General features: G+C 35.7%; 1 protein-coding gene across 1 annotated transcript in view; it reads right to left on the bottom strand.

The window, feature by feature from the left end:
* Window positions 1–24,864, bottom strand: part of B3GNTL1 (UDP-GlcNAc:betaGal beta-1,3-N-acetylglucosaminyltransferase like 1) — a 141,559-nt gene that overhangs the window by 89,531 nt on the left and 27,164 nt on the right. Inside the window, exons 5-6 of the mRNA XM_009637798.2 lie at window positions 20,407–20,472; window positions 1,397–1,492 (exon numbers count right to left, since the gene is read on the bottom strand). Of these exons, the coding sequence (XP_009636093.2) occupies window positions 1,397–1,492; window positions 20,407–20,472 (162 nt within the window). The remainder of the gene's footprint in view (window positions 1–1,396; window positions 1,493–20,406; window positions 20,473–24,864) is intronic.

Here is a 24,864-nt window from a genome sequence, read left to right as displayed (position 1 = left end):
ACAATCGATTGCACATGCTGCTTGATTAAGGCTTTAAGAGATATTTGTAGGCACATAAGATTGAGAGGGACTTCCCAGGTCACTATATTTGCATCCTACTGTCAGAAACACTGCATAAATAATCTCTTCCAGAAGACGTACATCCCCATCTTAAAATGAGTTTTCTTTTTGTATACCCCCACTTAAATAATCTCAGAACTAGGATATTTCTTTTAATTTCCACCTTAATTCATTAAAGACCCCATCCAGTGGCCACTTAGATGAAACACTTCAGGTTGTGTAGGACAAGTTTTTACATCCTCGAGTTTTTCTTCCTCTTCAACAACAGTGATGCAGATGCTGCTGTCAGATAAATTCACTGGTTTAAATCCATAATTTTTTTTTTCTAATGCCATACTCAAAGACAAACCCAAATATCCCATGGGTAACTTCTGTAACTTCTTTCACTTGGTGAATTATAGGGAACTGTAACACCACTGCTGATTTTAAAAGAAGGTCTGTAGATGACTTCTTGTGTTACAATGAACATACCAGAGCCCATAAGTATGTCTTTGGGGGTTAGGGTAATGGGGAACACAACACAGTTTCCAATGAAGTCTAACAAACAAGGGTATGTTAATCTTTTCAGCCACTTAAATCCAGGAAAATCAAAAGCAAATGTCTTCCTACCATAGCATCACAAAACCCAACCCCAAATACTTGCATCTTAATGCCTGCTGGGATGTTTTCTGCTAACCATCCATTAGATTTCTTACAATACTCAGCACACACATTCCTCCACAAGCTGGACTGATTTCTTCCACAGTTTAACTTGTTTTTGCCAAAGTCTCTTTTAGTTCAGCATTGGCTGCCTGCCTAACGAAACAACCTTTCCTTATGCCAAAACTGTCATCTTCAGTTGCACAAGACGCATCTTACTTACAAACATGTATAATGAGCCCAATGTTTAATGCCTGAAGAACTGCTATTTTAAAATGATCTCTAGCAAAACTTAAACAGATACAGAAGCGGTCAGTACCTAACCTTAGGGGGGAGGGAACTCATTCTCAAGAAAATTTTTTTTCCCCTTCTGTATTTAAATACACCTTTTAAAAAGAAACCCTAAACCAATTATTAGAGCATGAAAGCATATGCATTTAACCACAGACAGCAGTATGAAATGTAAGGCTCACTCCAGACCTGAAGCTGAAAGCTCCATTTTCCCTCCGTGTAAAGTCATCATTATGTAATGACCACATCCACCATGAACTTGTCTCTCACTGAAAAAACTAGCCTTTAAATATAAGAATCTGATAACCATAGTAAGTTATCAAGTATTGCTAATGACTGGGAAAAAAAAAATCCATCTTGCTCTATTTTTCTGCTGGAATTTCAGTCACAGCTGAAACAAGAATACCTGCGTAAGAAGTTGTTCTTCAGTCAGATTGTTGATCCAACGAGTATACCGTTCAGTAGACTCCAAGGGCTCTCTTCTGACTTGGCAACCAATAATCTGAAGCAAAATGAGATAAGTCACATAGTGTAACTGCTGTACACCCACATGGCAACAAGATGATAAAATAAGCATTCAAAACATGGGAACTCCACGAATTAAGATTATCTATATAGTCCTTATTAGCACCCTTCCATGTTCATAATTTAATACAGTCTAATATAATATAATATGGTATAATATAATATAGTATAATGTAATATGTCACAGTTGCTCTGCTCAAATGTTAAACAGTTACAGACTTTCAAAGATCTCTAGAAAACCAACACAGAGAAGTGTCTTTCCAATAGCTTCAGTCCTGGGAATATTTGAACCATTGTGGTTGAAATTTTCAAAGGAAAGTCATCCAAAGGCAGACATCTAGAATGCAAAATTTCAGTAAAAATGGTTGAAGTCTGACAAATGAATATTAGAACTTGGATAACACCAGACAATCATACCAACATTGCCATCACCTATAATACTACACATTATTTATAATTCATATAAAATAAGGAAAAAAAACCTGTATTCTGATTTGTCTCATTCATGGTAGAACAATGTAGACACCCCATTTTGATTTGTTCACTGAAATACTGGATACTCATTCAAGCAACATTTTCTTCTCCAATACTGTTCTGTAGCTGTACAGGTTAAATATGAATTTTAATATTCTGAACACCTATTGGCATAATACATAGATTCCAATATGCATCAAAACCAGAATACTAGAGGGATTTCAGATTATCTGTAACTTCATAGACACATATTAATGCAATTTCATACAAACACTAAACTGTTTACAAATCTCTGGTCAGACAAGGAAGAAGCCTAGGAGGTGACTAAGCAGAACTCTGCTGTTTGCTATTCCCGACGGTCTGCAGTGCACCCTCAACCTTCAGGGTACTACAGGACTTAATTATATATGCATAGTAAGCTGATACTGTTTTGTACCAACTATTGCACTCCTATCATACTATAACTGTCTATTTCGCTTCCAGGTTTTGATGGGCGCTTCCTGTTGAGGATGTGTTCATTAGCTGAGAATTAACACCAAACCATAGGCATTAGCCTTTCTGAAGAATAATTTCAGATAACCAAGTTCTGTTCAATAATAGTGCAGAAAACTTATTTGGTCTATTTTCCACCCTAAGCATTCACAAGGAACGTAAGTGTATACACTGTGCACACTAAATTTCAATCTTTCAGGTATCTCTATTTAGAGAGCTTTAAACCCTGCACAGATGCAAGCAGTCAGGCTCGAATTCTGCACGTGCAGTTGTGAATGCTTTTGATGTGGGAACAAAAACACCATGAAGAGATCTTGCTGGGGGACTGCTGGCAACGAACCACCGCAATTTAGAGTATGATTAAATACAATCAAAAGAACAAACATTAAAAAAAAAGAAACCAAAATGATTTGCTTATCCCATAAGAATAAAACAGAATGTCTCTGAACTACAAAATTTTTCCTCAGTGACAACCACTAATTACTACGGACAACTTCCATACTTATCCTAACTTTCTCCTGAATTACAGCTAAGTAATACTAAGACATTTCCAGAAGGTTAACCCAAAATTCTTTTAAATTGAGTATCAATTAGAAGAGTTCACAGATACATTTTTAAAGGAGGCGCTCCACAGAGATAAAAACTTCACAGAAGTTGCATCAGCTGTACATGTGTTCTGTTTGGTGAGGATGATTTTTAAGAACAGAATTATTTACAGAACTCTTGCTAGTATTCATTAACCAAGACAGACTACCTTCTCTTGCATAAACTAGGATTTTATCGCTTCCAAAGACACTTCACAAAACTATGCACGGAAGTCAGAACGGAAAAAATTACAAAGAACTTTTTTTCTCAAAAGGTATTCTACAACAATGCAATATGGAAACTTAGTTTCTTTATTCAAACAGTCACAGCCTAAGCTGAACAAATACAGAATCACAAACAGCTTTCATGAGGTAAGAGAGAGAAAGGAGAATCTCAAATTTTGTTTTTCTGAAAACCTGGGTTTCAATTAGAGCCAAGTAGTAAGTGCAGACATCTCTTTCTGCACGATTTAAAATCTAAATGAGAAGCAGAGGACAGAATTTCATATTTTTATATTAATTTCTGACCAGTCTGACCATTTTCATAAATGCTGTTGATAGTTTAAGCAATCTAAAAAAAAATGTTGAATCTGGGTTCTCAGCTATAGGAGTGTAATTCCCTAAAGTCCAAAGAACAATTGGTTCAAATCTCAATTCCTTATGCTTCCAGAGAAAACCGGATGGGTTTGATCAATCATCTGTACATACAGTCAAGGAGAGGTGAAGGCAGATAGAATAACTTATTAAATTGGATCCTGACAGCTCTTTTCCGTATCATACACCACTTTTTGTAATTTCTAGAGTTTGATGTAGGTTCTTAGCCAAAATTTCCTCCTCTTTCCATATAGCCATATAGATAATTCCATTGCACACTCCAATTTACTTCTCCGAATTTTGGCTTGTAACAACAATTCTGTACTTACTGTATGTAGACCTTAAAATACTTTGAGCCTTTTGGAACTAAAACCACCATAATTAAGAAAAAAATACTAATCAAATAAACAAGTTATTTAGGAATTACTGTTATTGCAGCAATATAAATCCCAAACAGAAAAAACAATGAGTTAACATTGAATTTCACCATAATTTGGGGTAGAACCTTGGAAGTGTAACTTTCCAAACTCCTTCATCAATTGGCATGCCCAACAGCAAGACAGAGTGAGAGGATAACAATCTAGAGCCTTACATACAAACACACTAGTCAAATAAAAAAATAGGTTTTAAAAAAAAAAAAGGGGGGGGGAAAGGCGGTTTGTACATCACAACTTTGTTGTCTACACCAACACTCAACCTAATGTTAAGAATAATAGTAAAACCAGTATAAGATATTAATCCAGGAAAATATATAAGGAAATACAGCAGAAAGTAATAGAATTGGCCTGTGACAGTCAAATGTTAGAGTAACTCAATGTTTCAAGAATCAAATTACATTTTTTACCTAGTTCAATGAAAACTTCGAATAATCATCAGGGCAACCCTTCTATTGTTGCAACTGAAAGTCCCTTTAGCAGCACACCAAACACCTAAAGGTTCACAGCATCGAGTCTAAATGTAGTTTTACTAGAACTGATGGCAAAGGGTTTGAACAACCATAAGCCATCTCCAGAGCAATGGATTTCACTGCCATGACTAAACAGTACACAGCTGATGACTCTCGGACCTTGAATTTTCAAAATAAGAATCCAAAAGCCTCCATTCTGTAATGGCTAACAAAGGTAGAAGCAAGTGTTATGATGGCTTACTCTAATATCAACGAACACTAAAAAGGAAGAACAGTAAAACCAATGCTGAGAATTCATGTGAGAAAGAAAAGCTGCTTGCTGGAAAAAGTGAAGACAATTCAAAACGTAACTTAGAAAAACAAAATCTTCTGAGACTCCACATGCTTACTAATATCCTCATTTCTCTAAAAGATATTTAAGTATATAACACCATCTCCCCCATGCCTGTGTCTCTTCTTACTCTTTTCTAGTTTGAGCTCTAGAAGACAGGCATTACAGATGAATGAAATGGCTCCAGTGAAGTTAAAGATGAGGTTAAGATTTCACTCCAATTTCTTCTTCTTTACACACTGAATAGGATCATTAACTAGACAATAAAATACCATAATACATACTTAGCAATCCTATACTTGTTTCATATATGGAATTAAAGGAAGAGAGAGAGGAAAAGAGAGATTAATATACTTAAAAATTTACTAAGATGTCCTCCATGGTAGTGGCTTTAAAGTTTCCTTTTTCTTAAATTTACCTTAACTTGTTATCTACGCACACAACAAAAGTACTTACTTCCAGAAGGCTTTCTAATTATTCCTAAAATCTATTTGTTCACAAGCAAATTGAATTGCTGTCTTCATTCCTCCTCCTCACCCAAAAAACCAAACCCACAACCACCTGACAATTCCTTTCTTTAAAAGCAAAGGAGCAAAAAAAGCTGTAGTTGGTGTGCTTAGTGGCCTTCCATAAGATTTCCATGGACATACCCAATCCATCGGCAGGGCACATAAAAGCAAGGATCTCCCTCCAGCCAAAGATGGTATTGTAAAACAACACTTAACCACAATCTTTAATTATACTGGTATCACAACAAAATACACTTAACAAAATAAATGCACGTTATTGAGAACAGCTGCATTTTGATCTTACGACACAGCAGGAAAATACCTACAAATGCCTAACAAAGTTAGCATTTTGTAAGAAGTGAAATGTTCACACTTCCCTCTACCCTAACATAACAGTGAAATGTTTTGCGCAGCACACAGACTTCCTGCTTTCTTTTCATTTTCAAAACCAGTACCACTCAAGACTGCTTTCAGCATCACCTTAAGAGATATGTTTTACAGACAGCTTTTTAAATTGTTGCTATGCAATCAATTTTATTTCTAGATCCGCAGCCAAAAAATTTCCACACCTTTCTGCTCTTTAGCTGGACCATTCCCCTCCCAATGGGGCTCTGACTCACAGCTGGGATTCTTGAATTATATGGCTGCAAGATAAACATCAGCAACATACAGTAACTCAGCCTGAGCCTCTGATACTGCTGCTGTAAAGGCCAGCTCATTTACCCAGCTGCTTTCATCCAGTCCAAATCAGGATTATTGAGAGTACAAACGGCCTCCTCGAGTTCCCCTGTGTAAGGTGGGGCAGCAGAACTGCACAGTTTCCCATTTCCTCCATGTTTCACTTCACTGAATATTTCCTTACAGCTTTTAAATTGAAGTGAAAGGGTTTTCACTGTTGCTTCTTCCGTAAGTTTTAGAATACTTTGATAGGAAAACAAACAAACAAACAAAAGCCTTTCTGGCCTATTTTACACCCATTCAGACTTCCAGAAAGTACAATAAATTCTCCATAGCAGAAAAGTTTTCATTATTTTGAGTATCTGTTTCTATGCAAAAATCAAGTTCATCTTTTTGATCTAATTAGGCAAGTATATTTTCATTATTACAAATGCTAATTGGCATATACCTGTACCTAGATTAAACTGTGTAATATATACAACAGATGAAATATGCTTCATATTCCAACTGGATACTTGCTGTAATGCAGTATTAATATTACTTGTATAGGAAGCAGTAACATGAACAAAAAAATTTTTCTGGTTCATAGCGAAGGACTATGGCAGTTCATGGAAGAGCAAAACTCTAATTAGGAGAGAAAATCATGACAATCTGCTACAACATCAGATGAGGTAATTCACTTTTTAGACATACAATTATTTCTTTTTATGTATTAAATGTAACTTAAGAGCTTATTTAGCTATTTACTTAACTGCAATCAGCATTGGCCTCTCTGGAAAGAAATACAAAATAATTTATAACTTATGGCAGCAAGAGACAGTGATAGGTAAGGATATTAAGAGCATAAAATAGTGGTCTGGTTTTATCTTAATTACCAACAAATGCATATGCTGAAAAGCCATACAAGTAATTTTAAAAAATATAAATGGCTTAAAATGAGCTTTGTGGGAAGAAGTAGCCAAATATAAGCATCTACCTTATGGTCCTTTGGTCCTGCCTGGCCTCCAGCTACCACTGCACAGAAGGACCAGGTCCCCGGTACCTGCCAGTCCTGTCCAGATGGTCTCCAACAGCCTAAGGTTCAAAAATAGCATTGGATGTCTGTGTTTTGGCACCTGAATCTCTCTTCTCTAGTAACTCTACCACTTCACATGATTAGGAGTGGAGTTAATTAATCGTATCTAAATAAGATTATCAGAATCAAAGGCATGGATGTGTACTTTATGCCACTACATTTAAACATTTTCAGGAGTTAGAGCACTATAGAACTAATACAATATAACTATGATACAAATAAACAGTACAAACAACAATATAAAACTAGGATAATGGAGTTCTCCATTAAATAGATGCCTTAAATTGGTCACAGTACACTACGTTAGCCATGATATATGAAATACAAATCTAACGAGCACATTCAACAACTTGTTAATCAATACAGTGTTCAGAGTTATGACCATGTTCAGAGGAACTAGGCAGGATTGTTACAAACATTACAAAATCGTACTATGAGCACATACAGTCACTCTTCTGTGAGTTACAAAATTGTTCCACTGGAAGTATTTCAGTCGTATATCTGATATGTACAAAAATCAGCGTTCTATACCCAGCAGCAGCATCAGACATCCGCTTACATGCCGTAACTTGTTCCAACTTTGCCCTAGTGTTTGTTTTCAAATGCAATATTCAGGTAGAGTTGTTTCTTATTTTTCATCACTTTAGGTTCTTAGGTTTTCCCTTGCACGTATAAATGGAAAAGGAAGCGGGTAAGAGGAAGCAGAGATTAAATGAGTTGACAGTAATTAAAAACAACACACTTTCTGCAGATGTGGCATTTTCGTTTTTTTAATCACTACAACTTCCGCTAGCACAAAGAATCTTTCTTATTCAGGACACAGCCTATAGGTCAGAATCCTCCTGTTGTACTGAAGAGGAAATGAGGATGAAAAATTAATCGGCCTCCAATCTTATCCTGATTTTCTCCGTCCTAGTCTTATAAAAAGGGGAAATGAATGAAGATAAGCAAAAGCATAAACCCTCTTTAAGGTAGTAGGCACATATGAAGAAATCATATGTATGTATAATATGTTTTATTTTAAGGAACTTTGTTTTATGAAGGTTTTTTAATTAACTAACCAATAATGATATTGAAGCAGGTATTGGAAAAGTATGTCTTTTTGGCAAAGAAAAACCCACAGTTTTCCTGTACAAAATAAATTGCTTTCCTGTACAAAATACATTGCTTTTCTCACCTTATGGTATTAAACGAAATGCAACTTTCAAAGGTTATATATAAAGTAAAAATCTTTCTACACACTGAGAAAAAGTGTGCAGTGTTGAGTTTCATGTCAGAAATACGATTGAATGACGTAAACCTCCTAGAAGATAATGTAATTAGCTACTTATGGCAAAGTTTTAATTAGAAGTATCATGACAGCTGGTCCTCGACAATGTTCTATGAGAAGACAGACCATTCAAATAACAAGCAATGCAGGAAGGACTACCTCTAGTGCATGACGCCTTTTCCCCCAATATGCCTGTTTATGAGCGCCCACAGAGGGAAATTTCCTAAACTAAAAAAGCTAATAGGAGACATTTACGCTATCCTGAATGTTTAAGAACACGTTTTGTTAATCTTGCCTACATCTTGATGTATACAGCAAAGGCAGACGTCACCTGTGCTGTCTCCAAATCCTACTTCTATCATCTTTGTTGTATTCATTTCCACCACCACCACCTCCCCAGTTGATGTGACACTGCAAATGTATCCTGAAATTCAGAAGAAAACTTGACAGGAGAGTGAAAATTTTTCCATCTTCCCTCTGTATTGATTTCTTTGGGGTTTAATATATGTAATATTTTAAATATTATTTGGTTGTAAAAACTGCTATAAAAGTTTTCATTTTCTTCCTGGGTACACACAACCCCCTTTATAAATACATATATTTTTATACATATAACTATTTGTCTAAAAGATCAGCAAAGCTTTAGACATTGGTGCAGCACCTCTAACACTAGCTGTTACAAGTATGGATCCATAGCATCCCTAGTATGTTATATTGGAAGCATGAAGTAGAAATCTACCACAAAAAGAGGAATTGATTGGGAGAGTCCAGGATTTCTTTTCAAGAAGACTTATGAAATAGTGCTCATAGCATAATTTTTAATTGCACAGCTGTGACTCAGCATTATCTCATCAGATGACCCGTTGCTCGCAGGAAACACGATTAACACAATCTTCCACAAGTCTTCATTTGTAATCTACTCAGAACAGCTAGAACTTTGTTATGTTAACTACCATGATTGTAAAACAGATTTAACCATTAAAATATCCAAATATTGGATAAAATTTTCAGCCAACATTAATAAGCATCACTACTTTAACTAAATGTTAACAGGTGATTACACTCACGTTATTAATTTGTTCCTTCACCCAATTAAGGAAAAGTTAAAGAACTTTTGAAATTATATGTTAAAATCTATTTCAACTGCAGAATACTGGAGCAGGGAAGCAAGACCATCTTGAAGAAATTTACCAGCTCTCTTTCCAGTTCTGCTTCTTACTATTCTTACTTAGAGCAAGTAATTAAAGCTCTATATAGCTAAATCCATATTTTGTAAAAATATATTGAGAGATATATATCTCTAAATATGGGATATTATTGGATGGTCTTCCTTCAAATTGTGATGGTGCTTTAGAAGAACCTGTCTATAAAATGCTATCCATTAAGGAAATAAAATTATGTCAATAATAATAATAACCATTCTCCTCCAAATTCCCCTTATGCTACCATGCATTTCATTACAAGTAACACTAACTACAAGAATTCAAAGTTTCTTTAAAACTCAAGAAAATTCATTTTTCAATAATGTGGCAAAATTACTGGGTGGTTAGTCCAAAAAACTATGTTACCTGAAAGACGAAGAGATTTACAAAATATAGCTGTCTACTCAGTACACTTTACATTGAGTTCCAAGACAAGCACATGGTCATCCCAATAACTAAAACATGTTTTAATTAGTAAGAAACTTACATGGCACAGCAACAGCTAAACAGATTAGATATTTATACCAACAATCAAGATTTTGGATTTTGACCTTCCTAGAAACAAGACTTAAAGTTTATGTTGTTAAAAATACTAAAAGATTTTATTTAAATTATGTTGTGTTTTTCTACAGGCCCACAGTCTTTTATTTTTTAATGCAGCAGAATAATGAAATGATTGAAGATACTAGTGGCTTTAAGAAGGATCTTGTGACCATCATTTAGTGTAATCAAAAAGGAAAAAATACATGGAAGGAATATTTTTATGTGGTTGAAATCTTTCTGAAATTATATACTTGGGGAAGAAGGTGGTAAAATGTATTTTCTCTCCCCCTCATTTCCAATAAAGGAAACAAGAGTTCTTCAAAACATATGACACCTGCAAAGTAATTTGCATTAGGTGTAAAGATACAGAACACACCCTGGTGTATTTAAAGCTTGTTTTAAAAATTATAAAATATGCTGACAGTGCTGACTCCCCAGAGAATCCTTTAGATCAGATGAACAGCCATTTCGGCAGATATTCTTATCTTGTAGAAATCCAGTTTTAATAACACCTGTTAAATGTCCTGCTTGGCACTGGTTCAAGTCCAAAGTCCACAGTTGTATGTTGCATGGTTTTTTCAGCGTATATATATATATATTTTAAAAAAGTAATTAAAACCCAAGGAAGTCTGAATTTTCTTTAATGAATTTATATGAAAACCAAGAAGTCAAGGTGGTGTAATCAGAACGAGCAGAGCTGAGCATCACACCACCCATACATTTAAAAAGGATGTTGTCATGCATGAAATCATGAAAGACAAATATTATATTCTTTGAAAAACTTCAAGTAACTGAAGAGATACTACAGCAAATCTGTAGATAATACAACAAATGAAATGAGTTTCAGAAGTCTTCTGAAGGTAAATGAGCAAATCCCAGTGTTTTGATGACTAACTTAGGCAGGAAAAAGCACCTCAGAAGCCCTCATTCACTCAGAAGCCCTCATTCAAAGTCTGCCATCCTGGGATAAACAAGATCCAAGGGCTCATCCTCTCTATTGAAGCTAGTGCACATGCAATCTGAATTTGATGCAAATTAAGTAAACTCTTTGGATCCTGTAAAGAAGCTTACACAACCAGCCCTTTGCATAAAACATAAGAACAGTCAAAAAGACCAATATGTCTGCACAATTTCTATTTAAAAACTGATTTCTCTGTGTCTATTGCTCCATAAAATATGATTTGATTAATAATAGTTATCACCACAGCAAAATATCTAAACACAAGAAGAGGATCTTGATTTTCAAACATTTTATACTTCAGACAGTTTTAAAAATGAAATATGCTGAAAGTCTACATTACAATCAGACATTCATGAATATCAAACTCTAGTAATCACAATCGTTTGATGGGGTTATTGGCATGTGGAGGCCATATTAAACACAAATTTAATTACAAAGTGGTGTAAGTTAGGATGTTTCTCATTTGGGATATTTGAGTAAATGTAGAACAGACTTAAACTGACATTGTGACTTTGAAAATACACTGCGGTTTTCCAGAAATACCAAATTAAAAAGAATCTTTAAGGAAGCTGCCTAATAAAAAGCAAAGACACAGCTGAATTCCAGCGGATCTGGGTGATACACATGGAAAGGCCCAATTAATGAAAACCACTGTAAGAATAATACTCTCATTGTCAAAGAAAGAATTTTCATATTCTCCAGTGCAGAAAAAGAAAAGGAATCATTTTCTCCTCTTAAACATACTTCATTGTCACCACTTCAGAACAAAAACCTTCACACAACTACTGCTCTAGTCTTCTGCCCTCTGTACCAAAAGAAGATCACTGAAATAGTATTTTAAAAACCTCTAATGATAATTTCCTGAAGTCATAAATACATGTATTTTTGTAAGTGTCAATACTGGATAGCCTTAACTTCGAGTTACAATTTCCACAGGCCAAAGAAAAATGTGAAAGACTTGTAGTTCGTTTATGGTGAGCAGTATACAGGAATTGAGTCTGAAGCACTGAAGTTCTATTGACCAGAATAGTTAGGTTGGTTTGTAAAAACATTTGTCTGGACACTTTTTTCTCCTGCATCAAAAATAAACTGATTTTAGACAATTGAGGTAATCACCTCAGGAATACAACCTCATTTTCTTCTCTGATCCACACCAAAGATGGTCCAGAGCCTCCTCAGATCTACTTAGCCCCTTTAGTGGAGCAAATTCCTATTAACAGGGTTAAGCAAACAAATTTGATCTATTCATCTATTCTAGAAGACACATCAGTATCCAATTCATTTCTCTTTAATAGCCATTACATGAATTAATGCTCATATTAAAGCTAAACTCTATAGGCACTGCTTGCTAAGACTGCTAAGACATGCCTGGGCAACACACGCTGATCTGTCTCAGACATGCTGAGCAAGGGAAACAGAAGGAGGGCTGATGCAAATGAACTAAGGCAAAACTAAGATTACTTAAGTTCTACACAATGAAGATTTTAGTCAAGTTTGTGTTCAAAATAAAAGCATTTATCAAAGAAAAATCTGCTAAGCTATATGCAACAACTGGAAGACAAAACAAAAAAGGGAGATTGGTAATACCTGGGCTTCAGTAGAAGACACAGAATGAGAGAAGATCACCAGCAATCAGGAAGGACAGAATTTAAATGGAGGGACTTTTCTATCACACCAAACAGAGAGGTAATATTTCAACATTAAGTAGTTATGCTTAATGACAGTTTAGCAAAGCTTCACATATGCTTATTATCTTTTCACACCTGCAAAATTACATATAAGATACTACTTACCTATTTTTGCAGTCCAGACTAAAACACTGTCTAATTTAAGTAGAGAGAAGGTAATAAAATTCCTCAGGAATAAAGGCTCAGAGCACAGAATAACACTGTTGACCGCTTCCTAAAAAACGTAGTTGAGGAATAGCAAAGCCACTCTGGAGGCAAATTTGCATCTTCTCACTTCAAAATGAAGTCCTTGTCCACTGCATCTAATTTAGACCTGATGTAAAGCTCCTGAGAGTAAGTCTTTAATAGGCAGATATAGCCTGTCTGCCCATGTTCCAGGCTGATCAGAAGCTGTAAAGCTGCTGTGAGAGCAGATATAAGCCCTTCTAATCACAGCTATAGAGTTTTCAGCTGAAGCAAGCTTCTGTCTGTTAAACCCCCCTCCCAAAGATATACTCTTAATATAACACATATTTTTTCACTGTGTAACATCATACTGTGATTCAAACATGCTGAATAGTTCATGAACACATTTAGACTTCAGGTCACTTCTTAATGTGCTAACTAAAGACTTGTAACTCCACTAGAACAGCAAAGCATCTAATAAACTGTTCCTTTACATGGTTTCTAGTTTTAAAAAAAAAAAAATACCAGGTGCAATTATATGACAATCCACATAAGTTTTAGAGCTTCTGAGTTCCCATACTACTATGTAACAAAAGACTATTTTAAGAACAAGACAGAGGTATAGGAGACATGCATTATCTCAATTTTGCCAGCTCTAGCCATGCAAACAAGGCTACCTTATTCATTAGATGGCATAAATCCATGTCTAAGTGCAATGTAATTACCAGACTGCATAATAACAATTTTGACTCCCATAGAAAGTACACAGAGGAAGCACAGCATGTAGTCTGAAAGGTAATCTGTTATTTTCAGGACTACTCTAACATTACACTAATAAGAAGATACAGCAAACAAAAGGCTTTAAGATCTTTCAGAGGTGACCAAACTCCATTGGTATGTGGAATGTAAAATCATTACACACTGAGGACTGCCAATATTCCCAAACCGCTACTGTTGACTGCCAACGTATAAGGTGGCCTTCCTCTATTTTTCTTCCCTTTTTTTTTTTTTTTTTAATCCCATGCTCTCTTTCATCATGAAGCAGCCTGGCCTGGCACAAAACAACTAAGAGAGTCTTCTGCCTTTATTCCAGACTTGTGATAATAAGCAGGAACAAAAGAAAAACAAAAAAACCCACATTAATGTCATATACCATGGCACAGCTGCTCAGTAAAAGGCTACACTGAAAAGTTTGTTGTATAAACCTGTGTTCCAGTGTGCAATGCTGTACTGGAATTCTGTCACAAGAGTTTCTACATGTGCAACTGCACACCCGAGATGAGAAGGAAACAGTTCTCTGGATGTCTTTTTCCACCAGTTGAGTACACAATGTTGTAACTACTCAACAAAACAAATTACTTAGAACACGCTATTTACATGCAGTGCTCTTTTTGTATACAAAACAGTCAGTGCACACTCTGACTTCAAGCGCTCTGACTTGAACTGATATGCAGGACAGTATATGGAAACTGGTCCAGACTACCTAGAATTACCTCCCTTCCTCCAAGGACAAAAGCTAGATAAAAAATATGGAACTCCCTGCCAGATGATACAAGAATGTCTAGTAATTTTTTTGCACTCAGAACAAAACAAAGCTCAGTACTTGCTAAGCCATTCTTACAATACTGCTCTCATGGATTAACTCATATAAACCCCCTGTCTCTTGCCAGTATAAAAATAGTTGAAACATTGTCCGTCTTTGAAAAAGAATCAGGTCTCATTATCATGACAGCCATATAAACACTGAGAATGCTGATCCTAAAAAGTCTTTTCCACATTAGTATCTACTTCACGTACAACTAAACCCATTCATTTTAATTATACCTGTAAGAGAAGATCTACTCTTTTTACTGTATACTCTCTTTCTGCTGCTACTGAGAAAACCATATTGATTTAAATGAATAAGGGGGCAGCTAAAAGGACTGACATAATCAAGAATCAGAGGAATCTGGTCATTTTAGTCAAAAAAAAGAGAAAGTGAAATGGTTCAAACTAGCACTCAATAAGTAGTAGGTAAGGAAAAGGGAGGAGGAAAAAACAGTGTTTCCAAGATGAAACAGAAATGTGTAACAAGTCTAGGCAAGTAGAAAGGCACAGGGTACAGTAACAATACAAAAAACATTTTCTGTTAGACTATAACTTTCAAAATCAAGAATGTATGTGTCCAGTCCAAAAGAAAAGTAAAAAACCAAAACCCAAAAAATACAAGACTTCATTTCTAAGTTTAGTTTGTGAGCTTCAGTGGGGGTGGGGGAGGGACATACAACTCTTTGGCCTAGAGTTGTGCCTTAGAGAAAGGACCAAGCTCAGCTGTATCATTCATTTGTTCATGTCTCCAATTCATTTGCTGATTGCGCAATATTTGTTTACAGCTTTCCCAGAGGCAGATGAACAGGTCTGTGAACGAGTAGTGCCATGCATTGTTCAAGTTCAGTCAATCCAATCAACTATCTCAGAGTCACATTAACCATCAAAGATATGCAGAATTTAGTCAGTTGGTTAACACATTCAGATAATGCAATAGGTTAAAATGGCCTTAGGCATTGCAGCTCTTGTTAGAACTCCAAGCTACAGAATATGCCAAAAATTTGCTTTAGAGATGCAAAACAGTGAGAATTTCTCATTGAAGAAATGCAAATGGTTACACTCAATGTTCTCTCACGTGCCTAGGTATCCTACATGTTTGAGAAAGAGGCTAGTAATTTTACAACAAAAAGAAAGGTGTTCATTCTGACACTGATACAGATTCTCCTCTTATTCAGCCAGTGAAAACAAAAGGAACTAAAGTTCTTTATTTCCTTTGCCCACATTTTGATTCTAGCTGTTGGGAAGATGTAGGAGACAGTGAGGAAGAGCTCAGCTATTTTCTAAGCAATTCTGCAGAAAGAGACACAAAAATTGGAAGCCACATGCTGTTCATGTGCATAGCCATATTGTGGGGGCACACATGTACCCAAATCAAACATTAGTGAGAGGAAAAATAAAATAACACCATGCCCAGCAGACACAATTGTGTCCAAAACCATTCAGTATGGCTCTAAGATGAGAAGGTCAGTGGGGTTTGAGTGTGAACAGTAGTCCATGTCATTTTAACACCCTTTTTTTTTTTTCCTTCCAATGTCTGGAATCCTTAGGAAAAACTGGAAGAGTATTCCAAGAGCTGCACCAGTCTTTAAAGCCTCCACAACGGCACAGTGGCTTGGCAAAGTGTGGCCAGGTACCTGTGCTTCTCAATTCCCAGAGAAGCTCTCTAATGCTACGCAAGCTTTCCAAGAGTTTACTTAAACCACATTCAGTGGTTTCATCTTGGCATGCCCACAGCAGGTCCTTATGCAAGTAGCCTGAAATGAGACAAACCTGGAAGCAGATACAATCTCATCTGTCCTTGAAACAAAAAGCTTTGGGACTTCTTAAAGGGTACTACTCTATCAAATTAAATAATAGAGTAAGTGTGGGACATAGGTGTGAAAGATTGCATTGTGCATGTGTGTGTGGTGTGGGAAATAATGTTGAAACTGCACATTTCCTGGGCTACTCCAAACTCAGAAGCCTTGTTCAACAGAACACTAGTGTGTACACAAAGTTGGATCTCCTCCAGAAGAACACAAGTATAACTAAAATAAGATATGAAGGCCTGATTTTTTTCAGAATTAAGGGAAATGTGATCTTGAATCTTCCCACTCATTAGCTGCCAACAAAGCATAGGTGATTTGTGGTTGCTAAATAAGCAACACCTGGCTTACCATGGAGAAATGGGATAAATGCTGCTTCGAGGGATTAACAAAAACTAAAGTGAGAAATTTTAGTAACAGTCATTCATTCTCTAGTAACAAAGTCATTCCTTATCTGATTAGAGCATAAGCAATTTGAAGACACACTTGTATGCAGCATAACATGAGCGCACATATACACTGGACAATCAGTGCCAAAAGGTTGGTAGCTATTACATTGTCAATAGACAGTTACAATGTCCCTAAGCTTTCAAACTGCTAAAAGTAGGTATTCATATTGAGCTAGCAGAGCTTCGGAATTTAGACAGAGTCTTAAAAACTTGTGTCTTCTAAGACTGTCCTGCTTATAGAATCTCTGTCAACAGGACTTGGATACCATGTAAAATATTCACAGCAGTTCTAGAGAGCTGCATTTAATAAAATCATAACATATTAGTAATTTCTCTTTTGAGATCCAAAATCTTCCACTCTAAATGTTACTGATGACAAAACAGCTCCATCCTACAAGATTTTTTTAAAAGTCTTCAAGTAAGAATAGTTTAAGAGACTAGAAATGAATTTGCTCTTGCTCTTTAAAGCATGATCTAGTAGTCTACGATACAGGAAATAAAGCTAAGGGCTGCTGCAGTGCTACCCCAGTCATATTTCACTACCTGAATCTGGGGGCAAGCCTCTTGGTTTTTCATAGAGACACCAGATTCTCTGAAGAACAACTGGTTGGGGAGTCATTCCAAAGGCATCTGATATCTTTCATTCCACTGTTTAGCAACCAGGCTTCAAGTCAGGCTAAGGCAATCTGCATTTAAGAATAACATGAAAGAGGAAGAACCTCAGGGATTAGTTAGGATCTGGGAGAAGATTTCGCTTGGCAGAGAAAGTTGGAGACTTTTCTTACCTGTAAATCTATAGTAGTAATGACAATAGACTGAAGCCTCCAATATTAGAGCGCCCTGGGAATTCTGGCTCTCAGTAACAACCAGCAAAGGTACGATTAAGAACAAAATTTCTGAAAGTACACTGAGACTACATAAAGTCAAAAATCCAGGTCAGAAGAAGTTGCAAAACAGTGGAAAGTCCAAGTCTGCAAATTAGAATTTCAGGAACAAACCAAAAAAGCTTACTGCTTCACAGGCATTTCTCAAGCTTCTGCTTTTTTGTCTTTTTCCCTCCACCTACTCCGGCCACTGGGCTGAAGCTAGGGACAGAACTCCAAATACAGAACAGAACTTTCTTCAAACATCTCCAACCATCTTCGAAGGCCAGAAAATTGAATGCCATGATTATTTTGAAGACAGTAGAGAGATCATTCCTTTTCAGGAACAGCAGTCACAGCAGAACACCCTGACATTGGTCAGTAGATTTATGGCCAGAAAGTCAACTTCTCTTCTCTCAGAGTAACTCAAGTTTTATTAGAACTATTGGGGAGCTCTGAACCAAACTGATCTATTTGGTCATCAGGAACAGATGTTCCCATTTCTCCTTTCAGGCCTCTGAATTAGACTTCTGTAAAATACCACAATGACCCAGAAGGTGTACTTCACATAGGCTTTACAAACATTTTCTATACCTGTAAAATGGAAAACCATGTTTCATTCAATTCAAACACAGATTCATCTTTGCCTTTGTAGGGTTCAAGAAGAAAGAAGGAAAATCCTTACACCTAAAAAGCAACAACACAAGGCAAGAAATAACAGAAAACAAAAACCAGAAGAGGTTTAAAGAAAAAAACAAAAAAAAAGAAAACTGAGGTCATTTCCCTAAAAGCTGCAAGGAAACCCTCCAATTCAGTGGAAAGTTGAGAGAAAGTGATGGCACGAGACAGGCTCTACCCAGATGTACTACATCTATGCCATATGTGGAGCGGACACATATCTACCATTTTTCTTAAGGTTTAATATCTCAGGCCTTTCGCTCCATTCATTTCTGAGAATTTTTACACTTTCCTAAATCGAAGATTTTAGGTACTAATATGCCAGAAAACTGAAAAGGTGGAAACCCTTATTTCCCATGCTAAATCAGACGGACTTGGCCTAGTTTTATTTAGTGAGGTGCAAAGCTCAAATTAAGCTTTGCAAATAGGCAAGTAGTACCACATTAAAACAGGAACACAAGTTTAGATTACTATAGAGCATGGGAAGAACAAGTTTGTGTTGCTTGGAATGCATCATGAAGACATACCCTCCAGTCCACTCAGGCACTCATTATTACTTATTTCATTGTCATTTAATAGTTCATACTGAATGTTGTTAGGCACTAAAGTATAATAAAATAGAAACAAAATACTTGAAGTGTTTTCTAAATAGACCACAAGCTGTTTAGTTGAAATTAGGCTAATTTTAAAAAAGTCTTAATATACAGATATAGAAGTTACGTATGCAGGAAATATGATAGCTCTTAACACTAGTTCCCATAAAAGAAGCTTACTGGATCAACTTGCCTCTCCGTTTCTTTGACATTTTGCTACAGCATTACATTAACTGATTCATATCAGAACAAAAACAACTTTCGATGTATCACTTAATTATGTTCATAATATGAGCTAGGTTAACTGCTACTCAGGTATTACTAAAACTATAATTTGATAAATTACATTGTAAGGATTATCATATTTCAGAAGAGATCCAATACAGGTGGTGTGATGAGCAGGTACACATCCCACCATGAAACAGACAGTTGTTTGGCAGACATTCCTCAGCTGAAACAACCATAATAATCTCTACTTTGAAGCAAGTGTGTTTTGGAAGAAAAGTTCAAAAGCTGTTTAATTCCCAGGGAGTGATAATCCTAAAACTGTCTATTTTGTTCCAAGACCTGCAGGAAATACCTTCTTGACAGACCAAGTCAATTGGCCTTGCCTTTCCAGAAACCTCTTGCACATTGAAATAAATCTCACAAGAGAAAGTGTCAGAGATGTGAAAACAATAAACCTATTTTTGCTGAACATTGCTACAGGAATACAAACTCAGTTTTCAATTTCATAAAGGAGTATCTATGTCAATAACATTGACAAATAAATTAATTGTCATAACAAATTATTTATATTTATTCTCTTCAGGTAAGTAGAACATATACACAAACACTTTATAAAGGATACTGGCCCTAATCACAGAAATTTATTTAAAACCAAAATCATATAGATCATAAAGCAATTATTGCACAGAATGTTTTTGAGTTTATTTCACAAGAATAAAGAATGGCATTCTAATAATGCTCTCTTTTCAGGCAGATATAGGGAGAAACATGAATTTAACTGTAGGTGAGTTTATTAATGATAACAACCCCTACATTCCTTGCAGTTTACAATTTCTCAAATACTAAGAAAAGAGATAAACCATAGCTGTAGCCAATCCTTTGCGGCTTTTCACATTACTTAGTAAGGCCACATAAAAAAAAAAAACAACAATGTCCTTTAGATAACATGCATTAGTGAAACCTGTATACTTGTTTGAAAAAGAGTATCGCTGTCATAATGAGATTTGGTTTGCTGAACAGAGAAAATAAATGGAAGAAAAGAACTTCAGTCAAAGCTACTATTCAGTGCAAGGATTAAAAATAAAGGAAAAGAATACATTGGTTATTGCTTTGCCTCCACTAGCCCTACTGTGAAATTTTCATATCCTTTTAAAGATGTATCCGGCACTCTGTAAAAGAAAAACACAGAAATACACACAAGAAAAAAGTACTCACACTGTTTGGATGTTGAATGGCAGCTTCGTGCTGCAGTCTAACCCGCTGTGGCATCATCACATCATCCTGGAATAAATAGCACACTGTTACTGAACATAAAAAGGGTCATAGTACAGTACTCAGACACACACCAGAATAAGCTATTAAATTAACATCATTTTACTGGCTTGCAGTCAGAAATACAAATGGAACAAATTTTAAGAGACTTTATAATTTTAGTGCATTATGCTCAATCCTGTTCAAATTGGAAGTGATCAAAACTACTACGTGCCAACCCTGTTGTGACCTCAACACATATCTTTGGGGCACCCACACATTTTATGTTTCTAAAGAAATTCACCACCTCATTAACAACAAAGTCTAAGTACTGGTAGCACATGACAACAAGGAAATAACCTTGATTAAATGCATGAGATTTGAGACATTGTAGCAATATGAGGAAACGTTTTTTGTAGCCTGCCTATACCTTGTTTCATTGAAAAGGAAAAGCCTTCAGTCTCTAGATCTAGCAGTGTGTAGAGCACAAAAACTAGTATTTGTGAAATGATAAAATTCTAAAGGGGGGGGAGGGGGAGGGAGGGGGAAGAGAAAACCCACATTCATCAAATTCATCAACATTGATGCTGGCTTCAAAACACACTACTTAAGTATTAACATCAAATTTAAATCTCTTTCACCTGTGGCATAAAGGTCTCTTGTTTACAAAAATCCCCAAACAGGTTGCCTTGTAAAGAGTTAGTAACCTTGCTATCCTTCCTTGAACAAATAGGAGATATTCCTTTCAAAATTATAACCTTTCTAGACTATGGTTTTACAGTCTATTAAAATGCCCAACCATAGCACAAATTTTCTTCCCTAAAGTTAGTCTCCTGAGCTTTCTACCTATATTTTCTTCCATTTTGGTGCCACATTTCTTCCCTGTTAAAGGGTCAGTTCAGTATTTCTTATATGTTGCTTAAAGCTAATGCAACCTATTACTCCTAAGTCTTTCCAAATGGCCCTACCTTATCAGGCAAACATAATTCAAAGGCGCCCTAAATTCCTGTTCTATATCCATTCTTTTAACAGTTCCTCAAATTAAAATAATTCTAAGGAGATTCCTCCTAAAGCCAAAAAAACCCAAATATTGAGTTTCCAACAACTTTCACTTCAAAACTTTCAGTCAAATCAATGGAAACAAAAACACATTTGTGCTTAAATATCTAGAGCTTAGACGGTTGAATGACCTTGATATAAAGGTGATACTATAGTTTTATCAAAAACAACGCAAGGATGAAAAAAGTTTTAGAAGTAGATCCAACAACTTACTACAATTCAAGGTTAAAGATAAAACAAAGGAATAATAAAACTGACCCTTATCACATGCAAGTTTATAAAAGATGGAAGGAATACATTGTCAAAAGCATTTTTCTGTATTTTGTATGTAGGATATATTTAGTAATAAGCATGAGAGATGTTACTGATTTTCAAAGCCAATAGAGTGAAAAAAACCCTTCTAGTTTCTCAACATCTATACATCAGTTACTTCAAAACTACAATGATATTGTTTACCACCAAATCCACTTTATCAATATGGCACCAGAATTCAGGTACTGTAGCAAGTAAGTGTTCCAAAAAAACTTCTACCCTATTTCCCGTAAGAACCATAATCAGATTTCTTCACACCAAATCCAGAGCTGATTTTTTTAAAATTAGGACCTAGTTTTCATATACACAAAAGGAGATATATTTTAAACTGAGCTTTGTTTACTCCTTTAAGAATTACTTAGATGTTTTGTTAAATCCCTAAAAACAAGAATGCAGAAGAAATGTATCAAAAAGCAAGGAATTTCAACTCTTAGAACAACGTTACTATTATCTCTTACAATACACAACATACTGTCTTGCGGAAAAAGACTCCACTGTTTATGACCCTGCACAAGAGAGATAAATTTAACAGAACTCATACATTCACAAGCATGAAAAATAATCTACTTGATATAAAAAGGCTACATCAGCATAGAAAGTATTCAAACCAAAATCAAATATCCTATTCACCAAACAGGTCAGTGTTATGTTTTTATAAGCAGACAACTTGACAGGAAAGGTCTAGTTCCCCCTAACAAAACACTGTGTCATTTTGATGCTACTGGCAAAACTAACAAGTGTACAGATTTGGGTCTTAGGCTATCATCAAGATCATCAGTATTCTGTAAAATCCAGCTAAAGAGGCAGCACTATAACCACAGAAGCTTCAAAATGCCTTTTTTTTAAAAAAAAAAAAAAACAAAAACACCAAACATTTTTGTTCTTTACTGCTGGAAACCTCTTATCCTGAATAACCTTTAAAAAATTTTTTTAAAAGAATTTTGTCTTTGGGTTATGGGGTTGGTTTTGGTTTTAATTAACAGCTTGACTTGTATGATGCACTGCTGTATAGTTCTGTGATACTTTCCAGGTTCATGGAAGAAGCAAAAAAGAAAACAAAAAACAAAAACATAGTAGTTTAAGACATAATCCCAAATAAAATAATAAAGCAATTAGGCAATGAGGAAGAACAGCACAAAATACAAACCACATCCCAGGCAAAACTGAGTCACATCAGTCATTTAGCTTTTTAGACTCAGGCTGGGCAACTGCAAAATCCAACTTCAACCTTTACAGATTCTTTACTATCGATAACTGGGCAGGTAACCATGAAGTGGAAAACAATATATTTATACAGAAATAATCTTAAGTAATGTGGTTGTATTCTAGACCAGAGTTTAAAAAACAATCAAATTCTAATGAGTAAAACCAAAAGGATTGTACCACAAAATAAGTGCACTTTAAAAACTTTTTCAACTTCATAGGCCATTGAGAGGAGTAAAATGCCCAACCATGCACTGTACTGGTATGAGTTGATGGAGTTTAAGCAACTATAGCATTAGACAAGTAAGATGTTAAAATATTTTATCCAGTTGTACATTATGTAATCACAGATTTTCTACTAAAGAAAAAACCAAAAACATTACATTGAATTCGACAACTGTGTTGCCAGACTTCGGTTTCTATGGTCAGAGTTCACTCGGCTTTTTTAATTTAAAGCTGAGAACAAAGCCTCAGTAATTAGACAAACACTTTCCAAATTATTTTTCACTCATGTCATGTCAGACAAAAAAAAAGTACATATCTGAGCATAGCTGCTATATCAAAAAGGGAAGTTTATTTAGTTTGTTTCTGTCTCCTAGGTGCGAGTAAGGAAGATAACAGGCTAGCAACACTGAATATATAATTTTTAAAAATGGCAGTTTAACAAAAGTTGCCTCTGAAATTCAATTGTCCCTCTTAACATGGAAGTCTCTAATGGTTGTCACCTATCAGATATAAGGCAGACAGGATGAAGAGAGATTTCCCCCACTGAACTGACAAAAGAATAGATTTAAAATAAATGCTAGATAAATGCATGCCTTCACTAAGCATATACTTGCAATAGGATAGCTAAATAAAAAAAAAGAATCTGTACGTAAACCTATTTTCATGTGACCTCACTCACCAAACTTTGTAGAAAAATTAAGAAAAATCTCAGGTAATAGCTGGGTTTACTGTCACCTAAATATGTACATATATACAATGCAAACAAGGCCAAACAAACAGGTAAACAGCAAGACATAAAGCAACATAAACAGAAACCTACTTTAGGCACTCAAAATAACCCAGAATTTATAGGAATTTTGTTGTTTACAAACATGCTTCCTGTTCTCCAGTGTCTGTTCTGAGTAGGAAAACAATTTCCTGAAAGATGCGAGAATGAAAAGGACTTTATTTCACATGAAAAGCCAGCAGGGACTTCTAAACAAGCCCAGATGTGTTTCTGCCAGTGGGGTGCCATGATCTCCACCACCTTTCAGTCCGACAGGCATTCTGCCTGCTTGTGTTCCTATCAAATATATCCCTTCTGCAGAGAGCTGGCTTGCTCCTGTCAAGTTCCACACCACTTACAGATGCTGCCAACTCAGAAAAGCTAGTTATACAACTATCAGCTGGGTTGTTTCCCTTCCAACCAGAGGCACCATTCTTTATAAAAACACACACAATTTATACCGAGCTAATTGTTTTGGTTTATTTTACTCATATGTTTAGTTGAAGAAAAGGAAAACTAAATCAATAGACTGAGCTTAAGAATATTACTCAAAGCTGTTGTTGTTTCAGTATGTGTTTCTTAAATCAGTTTGGGTAAATTCAAATGACAAGCATTCACTGGCCTCTTCAACCAGGCCATCTGGACCACGCTGAACTCCACAGTGGTAACTTCATGATTTTTTCCCCTAAAAGTGGGGGGTTTTGCACTTCAGAAAGTAAAACAAAACACACAACTCAATTTGCAATACACACCTACTTTTTAAAACGAAGGACAAGTTCACAGGAAACAACACACTAACTATAGCTCAGTACTGAAGTGCTTTCTTCAGCTTACATTACAGACTCTGCATCACATGC

This window comes from Egretta garzetta, unplaced genomic scaffold (assembly GCF_000687185.1).
Source record: "Egretta garzetta isolate BGI_Z169 unplaced genomic scaffold, ASM68718v1 scaffold34, whole genome shotgun sequence".
Taxonomy (NCBI): Eukaryota; Metazoa; Chordata; class Aves; order Pelecaniformes; family Ardeidae; genus Egretta; species Egretta garzetta.
Note: the sequence above shows the minus strand (reverse complement) of the source record. Positions and strands in the feature narration are given on the sequence as shown.